The sequence below is a fragment of the Entamoeba invadens genome (genome assembly GCF_000330505.1).
Source record: "Entamoeba invadens IP1 unplaced genomic scaffold scaff_1105074724821, whole genome shotgun sequence".
NCBI lineage: Eukaryota > Evosea > Mastigamoebida > Endamoebidae > Entamoeba > Entamoeba invadens.
In genome coordinates, this window is record NW_004440095.1 from 101,173 (window position 1) to 112,032 (window position 10,860).

Genomic DNA, 10,860 nt, shown 5'->3' on the forward strand with positions numbered 1-10,860 from the left:
GTTTACCACTAAAGCTTATATATAGAATATGAAAACTTTTTCAATACAAAGTGATAATTTGCATTATACTTTCATTATATTTTTTTTAGTTATAACTTTAAAAACAATATGTTGCAAAAAGCGGATTATCAACTTTTCTGTGTATGTAAAATATGTAATATACTTTATTGTTATTTATAATAATTAAGTTATACATGATGATCTCTCTGTTTAATACAATACTTTAATAAGTATTTTTATTTAATTATTATATGTAAATACATGATAACAACTAATGAATTGTTTTTTATATAAGTGTTATATTATTTAATCATGAATCAACAATTAAAATATTCTTAGTTTAGTTATACATATTAACACATTTCAAGTATAAATGTAACATAATTTTATTCTTTAAATTAGATGATAGTGTTGTTATATATGGTTGTTTATTTACATTTTATGTTGTTTTGACTTTTTAAACCAGCAACAATTTAAATGATTCAAATATTAAATTTTATAAATTAACCATGTATTGTAAATTTACTTTTTATTGTGTATGTTTTAGTAATAAATTGGGATTGTTTAAAAGAATTTAATTGATATTTCATTTGTCACTTGGCTGTTATTTATGTTTATTGTTAAGTATATTTCTAAATATAAGTATAATTACAGTATTATTAATGTTATTAATAAATGTGTATTGTCGTTTACATTTGTATTGATGTTGAATATATTTGTACACATCAGAATGTCAAGGAAAACACTGAAATAACAGAAGATTTTTAATAATGATATCATAGACGACTTAATATACAACAAAAACAAACAACTAATTTAGTTGTTTTTTGTTTGAAAGATTATTAATTGGGTTTTTGATACAAATACAATGTTGTGGAAATCACGATTATGATATTTGATAAGTTTGATATTTTATTATAATTTTTGTAATTATGTATTGATTTAATATAATTACCTTTTTAAATATGAACATTGTTTTTTACAACGATGTACTTTGATAAGTTTTGATTTATAATTACGATTGTTTTAATGTTTGTAATACATCTGAATATTTTTTTGATTTTACAAACATTGAAAAAAATAATTCAGCAAAATAAAATTTTGTATACTAAAAAACAAATAATTTATTTATATAATTTTTCTTTTTGCCATTTATGGAAACTGCTTTGTCCAGTGGATAGAAAAAATAGAATCATGTATCCACTCATACTCCGTAGCTTTTGCATTTTTTACTCACAAAATTTTTGTCTCATTTTTGTTTTTCTGTTTTTTTTTCGATTATCGAGTGCACCTTTAATCAACAAAATACACTTTTATTTTTGGAAAAATACTTTTACCAAACTTATTTTAGAATTGTGCAAAAAAATACAGATTTAAAAATAAATCATTATCATTTTATATTTAGAACCAGTCTTTCAATTCCCGATCATTTAAGTCTACATAATGTATTATTTAACTATAAAAAATGAAAAGTTATCCAAAATGAACAAAATAACATTGCGATTATTAATTGTTTTAACAAACAGGCATAAACGCCTTTATACCAAAAAGACAAAAATAAAAAACGATTAAAACAATACATATAAAAACCCCAGTTATAACCAAATAATATACCAATTTTTTTTATAAAAGAATCATTTCAGCAAATAATACATCTATAACAGACTTTGATGACGTAAGGCAACGGGAAATAATATTAGATCGGTTTTTATAAAACCCCCAATCTCAAAAATAATAAAAAATCATCTATGAAATCTTGCGCTTGGCTTTTAATCAGGCTATTATTACATGGTAGATTATTTTTATGTATTTTAATGTTCTGTTGTTTATTATTAGTTTATTTATAATATTTTTACAACCATATTTTATTGATAATTTTTAATTTACAATTTATTATTATTAAACTATATAGAAAATGATATAAACCTAACCCACCATAAGAACAATTCATTTACAAATTTTTATGTTTTGATTATTTTGAATTGAATTAATACTCCAATTTTGAATTATGGGATTCATTTTATTTAACTAAATGAAATGTAATAATATTATAAATAATAAATAAAATAAAAATAATAATTAGCAGACCATTATATTAATTAACACTATTACTGATGTTTATATTTTCATGTTTGTGGTGATTATTTACAATAATAATAACAATGAATATAATGATATAAACAACTTAAGCTTTTTTATTCGGGTGTAAAAGAATAAAAAAATAAAAATTATTGTCATGCCTTATAATTACCATTTTAAAATGTATCAGTTAAGCATGGTAACTATAGTTTTGATATGGTTAATTGAAATATTTTTATCGATTATCAACTTGGAGTAGTCAATTAATTGTAAATTAGTATTATTTTGTTTATTTGGTTCTCTTCATCATTGTTATTACTATAAAAGTCGTTGAAGAAGTTGTATTATAATAGTAATAATTTATGTTGAACTTTTGATTTATAGTCGGGTTTTACAACATTAATAAAAATTGTTTCGACTGGTTAAACAATTTTTAAATTTGAACTTATCAATAAACATACTAAAACACACACAACAATATGAAATACAAACATGGTGTGTTGTCTATTACTTTATTGAAAAATTCCTTTAAATTGAAATGTTTTTGAGACGATATCTTTTTTTATTTCAAAAAAGTGTATTAAAATATCAATTAACAAAATCATATTTTTTATTGTTTAATTATTTTTGTTTTACTTACTTTGTTGAGTGTTTTAAAATTGCTGTTTATAAGTTACACTAATCATTATTTGTTGGTGCGCAATTAACAAAATTACTTGTCGAGCATAATTTTTATCAAAGTAATAATTGAATTAATTTGAACAATTAATTATTTAATTTTGTTGTGTTTTATTCAAAAAATGTGAAAAGGTAATCTTATCATTATATTGAAGTTTATAACAATTATTGTTCCAACATTAAATTCACAATATTTATTGTATTCACTGATACCTTCTCTGTTATTTACATTGTGTTTATTTTATTATTGATGGAGATTTGGGCACTTTTAATTCATTATATTATTGCATTTCTTTAATTATTTTGTTTCGAACAATACTTTAAATAACTATTTAAAACAAAACACTTTATACTTATTTAAAAACATTGTAGAATAAAAAAGTCGCAATATGATTACATTTTGATGGTTGATACTATTACAAATACAGTATAATCCGGGTTTAATTCCAGTCCGGGTTTAATTAAATAATCGGGTTTAATTCATTCAAAATTAATTAAACCCGAAGAAAGAAAAAATGATAAAAACAACACTTTTGAGTTTTATTACCATAGTCTTGTTTTTGTTTAAATTTATGTAAAATAATTGGGTTTTCACCTAAATTAATCAGAATATTTGTTTTTGAATAAAAATGCATTATTTTTGTTTCTGGAACTATTTTTTGGTACTATTACATTATAAATTACTTATTATTTAATAATAAATAAATAAAAAAGAACATAATAAACTCTATTTTTATTCGTTTTCATTTATTTAAACACACTTGTTTCCACCACCGCATTAACAAAGTATTTGCCGCGAGTGTTTTTTGAATGAAGTCCACTTTTCAGCCACTGTTTGTGCGTCCCCATGTCACCACTTTCCTCCTCCGTACTGTTTGGACGCGGATGTGGTCCCTTTTCAAACGGGGCGTTCATTGGGATCTGTGCTAAGGAGGACATTGAAAGTGTGTGGAACGGGTGCACAAACAGACCGCCTGTGCCTTCTTTTCGATATTTGTCTCACTCGGTTTCCACTGTTTCGAGGTGAATTATCAACACATTTTTAATTCGGGAACCAGACCAATTATTATCCCAAGCTCCCATTTACTAAAATTTTAATTAAAATATTATATTAAATAGTTAAAAAAAACTTTATTTTTAGAGACGATGAAAAAGCCTTTACCATCATCATTTGTTTTTGGTTGAATCAGATAATTATTAAATAATTATAACTATGAAACTACCGAAAGTTAATTCCATCAATTATTTTTGATTTAAAAACCATTTAAAAAAATTTTCTTGAAAAAAGTGGAATTAAACCCGATAGTTCCAAAATATTTTAAGTGAATTAAACCCGGATTATACTGTACTTCTTCAAATTATAATTAAATATTAAATTCAATGTTTATTATAATTTTAATGAGAGTAACATGTTTCGAAAAATAACACTTTTGACATTTTTATGTTTTATTAATCATATATTTCTACTTTTTGTTTATTCATTTTTTAATTTCTTTTGTGGACAACTTTAAATTAACCACTTTATCATTTAATTAACTTTTTATGCTTTCCTTTTGTTCTCTTATTTGAAAAAAAACATATGAATCAACAATCACAAAGTTTTTGTGTATTTTTTTGTTAAACAAATGCTCTTCCATGATTCGTGTACTTACTGTGTTTAAACGGTAACAATCAATTGATTTTGAAAAGTTTAATCTTCAACTTCATTGAAATTACCGAAATACAAGAAAACAAAAAAAAACGTATAGCAATTGTGATAATTATGTGAAAACATTTTATTAATTGATTTTTACAAAATCAATTTGTTTTCTCTTTACAATTATTTATCATTCAAATTAAAATTGTTTTATAACAGAATAAGAACATAAGCAACATTATAAATAATATAAACAAGATGTGTGTATTATGTAAACTTTAACTATATTAAATTTGTATTATATTCAACTCAACTATTATGTATTTTTCCAAATAATTATCTATAAACAAACCAAATTCTTTGACTTTTTATTTTTGTCTATTTTACTCGCCATTTTAAATTACATGAATGTTGCTGTTTTCTGTTCACAATTATCATAATTATTTGAAAAATCTCGTTTTTTATACATAAATTGATAAACTTGATTTTAAAGACTAGTCTTTATCAGTTTAATGAATAATTTGAATTGATAATTTTATATGTGTATATTGTTTATGAGTTTAGATCAAATGCTATTGATTTGAATAGATAAACTTGATGTCAAAATAACGTTTATAATAATAAAACCATTACACTTTATTTACAAACAATCATAAATACTCCAACCACTTTAATAAATTTCTTAATGTTTTATGTTTATTTAAAACATAGATCTAAATCCTGTTATTTTTATTGAGTATTTTGAAGGTTTCTGATAAAATTATCTCAAAATTATGATGGTGGACTTTTATGAATTATCAACACTATCCTTTTTCAATAATTTTGTTGTTGAAAAAAATACTTATTCAATGAATACTCTATAATATCTGATTATTCTTCAATCTATACTTATTATAATTTATTATATTACCACTCTTAACTGTATTATCCACATTAAGAATATACTAAATGTAAAGTTAACACTTCAATGTTGATTATATGTTTAATTGTCTATTGATATTTCACTTTTTATTTATTTGTTTTATTATATTTCTTTTGTGGACTGCTTTCTATTTACCACTTTATCATTTAAATATCATCTTATGCTTTATTTCTGTTCTTTCATTTGAAAATAAGTTAATCAACAATCACATTGTCTTTTGGTCAACTTAATTACATGAAAAAACATGATTTATTTTTGTTCAATATTTATTATATTTCAATTATTATTTAATTAAAAAATAAGTTATACACATTAAACTTCTTGTTTTTTGTTGTTGCAAATATGTTTAATATTTTTATAATGTTATTTTAATAACAAACTTATCATCTAAAAAAATATAAATAGTTTTTTATTTTCTTTAAAGGTTTTATTTTTACATTCGGCATTTTGAACAAAATAATAACCAAAAAGTGAAAGATTTATATTGTTTCTTCATAACATTTATTATTTTACAAAAACACTTCCAATTTTAGATTATTTACTTTGAGAAAAATAAGTTGGTAAAGGGAAATGCACTTTTGGGCAAAATTGCTTGAAAAAAGACTGGGTTTTTAAAAAATGCAAAAGCTACGGAGTATGACTGGATGGGTCTCATCCAGTCATATGTCTTTAAAACATAAAAAGTTTTATAAACAAAATAATAAAAAAGACCCATAAATAACACTAACTATTTGCAGTGAATAGTTTTGAATGAAAACAATTGTTTTGAAATATGGAATTACACAATTTTCTATAAAAAAGAACCTTGAAACAAACAATGACTCATTTTGAATTACGCGAAGATAGGAACGAAATATTGTGTGGCAGCATTATTACTGCATTTTGTAGCATATATTTGATAGCTTGAACCCACAGTGGTCAATTTTGCATTTCCATCCCAAGTGGATCTTCTTTCCGTTGGTGTTTTAGCTTGATAGCAGAGGGCGTAATCATAATTATTTTGGTATGGGATATAGAAGTGTTGTTTGTATTGAGCGTAAGTAGCAGTAGTTGGGTATCCAGCGTATGGGTGGACATAGAGGAATCTTTGGTTGTTAGTTCCTTCATCCAAAGGGGGTTTCTTAGCCCAAATGATTAAAGTGTATCCTTCGAAAGCACCGCGTCTGATATCGTGAACTCTTCTAGGGATAGGGAATGAGATGAACATCTTGTAAGGAGCAAATTCCCAGAACTGAAGTTCGTTACCCATGTTAATTGGTCGTAACAAGATGTTCTGCTCGTACTCGCCCCAAGCCGCTCTAACCTTGTTTCTGTTATCAAACTCCATATCCATCACATAACGTGTGTTCATATCATTGGTAGTAAATCTCTTTTTTGTCACATAATTGTAGTCGGACGCAAATAATACTCTGCAGCATGTTGTGCAACTTGGTCTGGAATACTGCTCATTGCCAGCAGTAAAAACATTGGACTCTGGTCCATGCACAACTTGGTAATCATCACCACTTGTGAAGGCCAGTGTGGCTGCTATAAACAAGTAAAGCAACATGAATTAAGTTCACAAGAAGATGGATTAAATAAGTGGATTGTATATATAGATTCAACGTGTTTTCTTTGTCCCGTCTTAATAAGGTCTTTTCGATTTGTTGTGGGAAAAAGCACTCTTGAAACTTGTAAAACATTTTCGCACCTTTTTGTTTCTATTTTGGGGCTTTGTGGTTAATTCGACTTTTCCATTCGGTGTTTTTGATAAAAATGAGTTTGTAATTGGTCAATTTATATGAAAAGAGATGGGTTTTATTTGGTTAATACACTGAAACACATCCCAAAATTGTTAAACGTTTAAATAAAGATACAAATTTCGTGTAAAATGACACTGAAAAGAATTGAATTTGATTGACAAATGCATTTTCGAGTCATTTTCTAGTCATTTTAACGAAATCTCAGATTTTTTTATTATCTTTTTCTTTTCAAAATGTTTTGTTTTGTTTTAAGTGTAATTTGGAATTTATTTTTTGAATAATTACAGGGCTCGTGTTTTATTTCTCAGGTAAAACACATCACCATTTTTACCACAATAAAAACTCCTTTTTTGACTTTTTGAATTAATAAAACATGTTCTTAAGAGAACATGTTTTTTTAAATAATAAAGGTTTGAAATACAGGTAATGATATACAATTTGTTGTCTAGTCTACATATTATATTTGTAATAACGCCGAATATTCCTTTTTGATTTAATAAATGAATAAAAACACTCAAATTTGCATGATTTTATTCATTTTTTAAATCAAAAAGGAATAATGAAAAGGAGTAATTTTGAAAAAAGATATACAGATAGATAAATTATTGGTTGTCATGAAAATAATGTTATTAAAAACAAAAAATCGATTTTTTTTTCAAAAATTCTTTAGTGTATACCTTTGGGAGTCAATTTTTACAGCCCGAAATAGAACAAAATTTGAAAAAAATATAATTAGCAGTTCCGACTAGGACATGTTTCCCGATTTTGGTTTTAAGTTTTATGTAATTTTTGTTTGTTGAATAACAAAAAGAACGCTCTAAAGCTGCCACGTCATAACATTTTAAGGATAAATTGCGAATGAAAAAAAACAGACCAATCAGATTCAATCAGATCTATAGATAGTAATTATTATCAAAATTATAAAATTAAATATATTTTATTATCTGTTTAACAAGTTGTTTTTTTAAATTAAATTTATCAATCTATTGGAAACGTGTTTTGTAGTTATAATGTGAAAGTCATTTTTAACCTAAGGAAAAAACAACTAGAAGATATTGATTTAAATATGGAAGAATTTGAATTTGATGAAACTGAAAGATCATTCAAATTATTCAAGACAATAATACAATCACTGGAATGTTGGGAAAGTGCTACTACTTTGAGAGGAATCATTTCTTCATTTCGTCAATGTGGATTTGAAACTCTATTGACTGAAAATGGTTGGTTTGTGAGATCAAATCCATTAAAATGAAGAGAATTAAAAAGAAGAGAAGATATGTGTTCAGGGATGATTAAATTTGAAATTAGAGATGTTAAATTAAAAAAAAGTGGAAGAGTAATTGGTGAAAGAAAAAGAAGAGCATCAAAAAGAAATATCATTGAAGAAAAGTATGAAGCAAAAAGAAAAATTGGTGAAATTGTTTATGGATTAGTTGATACAGATTTAATGAAAAAAATTTCAAAATGGTTTAATCAAAACGTCAAAAATCAATGTTGTTTTGATGGTTATACATCACAAGTATTTTTTAGTAAACCATCTTATATTATTAAACAAAAGAAATTTAATTCCAAACATTACTACTTTCCTTTTCTTTGTGACCATCATTGGGTTCTTTATATTGTTGATTATATTAAAAATTTGATTTTCTACGTTGATTCATTTGACAAAGAAATTTATGATAATGATATTAAAAAGGATTTATCAGTTTTTTGAAATTTGAATTCAAAATAAATGATGTTAAAAAATTCAAGTTCCAATTCAACCAAATGGTTTTGAATGTGGATATAGAGTAATGGAATCAATCGAAAAATACCACAACAACAATATTGAATATAAGCTGTTCAATCACGATGAATTCTTGAACATATGGATTCCAGAAATGATAAAAAAACTGAATTTTAATTGATTTTTTCTTAAATATTTTTTTATAATTAAATATAGTAAAATCAAAAACCATTTATTCTAAACTGGAACTTAAAAAAACAATAAATAAAACAGAGAAAAGGAAACATCAATGCTAGGTTTGTTTTGTTTTGTGGATTAAAAATCGTTTAACCACCTTTTAGAAATACTAAAGAAAAAAAGCCTAAGAAGAAAAGTTTAAGAAGAAATCTCTTGATTTTTTTGGAACTTGAAAATATTAATTAGATTAAATTTTTAATAGGAATTGCTATTTTTACAAAGTGTTATTTCAAGTTTTTGTGTTTTATTAATAACAATAATAAATTTTGTGTTTTATAAAACAAAACAATAATAACATTTTCTTCGAATTAAGGAAAAAACAGGGGCTTCATAATTTTTACTATTTCTGCCCTAATACTTTAAAAGTCGCCCACTTATTTTAGGCACTGTAGTTTTTTTAGAATATAACTTTATTTTTGTAAATTGATAAATAAAAAATTGTTATTACAAAACTCGAAAATTAAAATGTTTTTGTCTACAAAAACTGTGAAAGGGAAACAAGAACCCTTATATTTTTGGGAAAAAATGAATGTGAGAATTGATAATGTACCAGAAGTTGACCCAGTACAATTCCAGACCATTCAGCAAGATCGAGACTTTACTGATTACTTTAAAGTGTTTTTAGTGACGAAATGAAAGATATTATTATTGAATCAACTAATTTGGCTGGGAAGGTTTTATATGAAGAGAGATGGAAAGACCTAAATGTAATCGAATTAAATTCATTCATTGGGTTTTTGTTATATATGGGGGTTGTCCACGATTCAAAAAAGAGTCTCAATTTTCTTTACAACCGAATTGATGGAAACAAATTTTACAGAACGATAATGTCAAAAACAAGATTCTTGCAGATCATGAATTCTTTGAGGTTTGATAAATTTGCAGGGAAAAGAATAAAAAAAGAAAGAAAGAAAAAAAGCAATGGAAGTTGATAAAGTGTATACAAAGAAAGTGGAAAAGAAGAATGAGAATAAAAGTTATGGAGATTACACGCATATATCAGAACTGCAAGATGAAGTATTGAATGAAGAGTTGATAACAAACACTCAACAATGGGTTGATATTGTAAAAGCAACACAAAACTCAGAAAGTGACTCTTCAAGTGAAGAAATTGAAAAAGAAGACGAAAATTTGGTTTTGGAGGACGAAGATGAAAATGTCAACGAGGAAAGTGGTCTTTTAGATGAAGAGTCTTGTGTATTTGATAACAAGCACTATTTTTTGGTGAGTACATTCTTTGAGATTTTTATTTCAAATATGAGATCTTATACCAAAAATAACTCATTACAAAGTTTATTTTGCATAGATGAACAACTGGTGAAATATTTTGGTCATTGTAAATTTACCCAATTTATACCAACAAAACCGGGAAAATACGGAATGAAAGTATGGACAATGGTTGACAACATTTCTGGTTTGGTGTGTAATTCGGAGCTATATTTAGGAAGTGTTGCTGGTAATGAAGAAAATTACATTGAAAATTTGGTGATAAAAATGATTGATACTTTGATATTACCAGATTTTTTGGTAGGTAACCAAACAACGTTGTATATTGATAATTTATTTACAACAGTGGATCTTGCTGTCAGATTAAAACAAAGAAATAATGACGTGGTTGGAACTTGCCATAAAAACAGGACTTTTGTGCCATCAATTTGTCGAGAAATCAAACCTTACAAAAGTTTTATTTGTTTATTATTGGTAAAACAAGCAGCAACAGACGAACCACCAACACACCCCCCTTTTTGAACTATTTTGACAAAAAGAAAAAGGCAGTTACAATGTTGACTTCAAAAAAAGAATTGATGTTTTTTGATAAAATAAAATGTATTTTTGGGAT

The 10,860-nt window shown here is 25.2% G+C and overlaps 2 protein-coding genes across 2 annotated transcripts; one reads left to right on the top strand and one right to left on the bottom strand.

The window, feature by feature from the left end:
* Nucleotides 1-6,147: 6,147 nt before the first annotated feature.
* Nucleotides 6,148-6,864, bottom strand: EIN_043960 (hypothetical protein; the record flags this gene model as incomplete). Its single annotated transcript, XM_004253571.1, has 1 exon — nt 6,148-6,864. The coding sequence occupies one exon, from the start codon at nt 6,862-6,864 to the stop codon at nt 6,148-6,150; it is 717 nt and encodes a 238-aa protein (XP_004253619.1).
* Nucleotides 6,865-9,941: 3,077 nt separating this feature from the next.
* On the top strand, nt 9,942-10,769 carry EIN_043970 (hypothetical protein; the record flags this gene model as incomplete). The annotated part of the gene is made up of 1 exon (XM_004253572.1): nt 9,942-10,769. The coding sequence occupies one exon, from the start codon at nt 9,942-9,944 to the stop codon at nt 10,767-10,769; it is 828 nt and encodes a 275-aa protein (XP_004253620.1).
* Between the last annotated feature and the right edge of the window lie 91 nt (nt 10,770-10,860).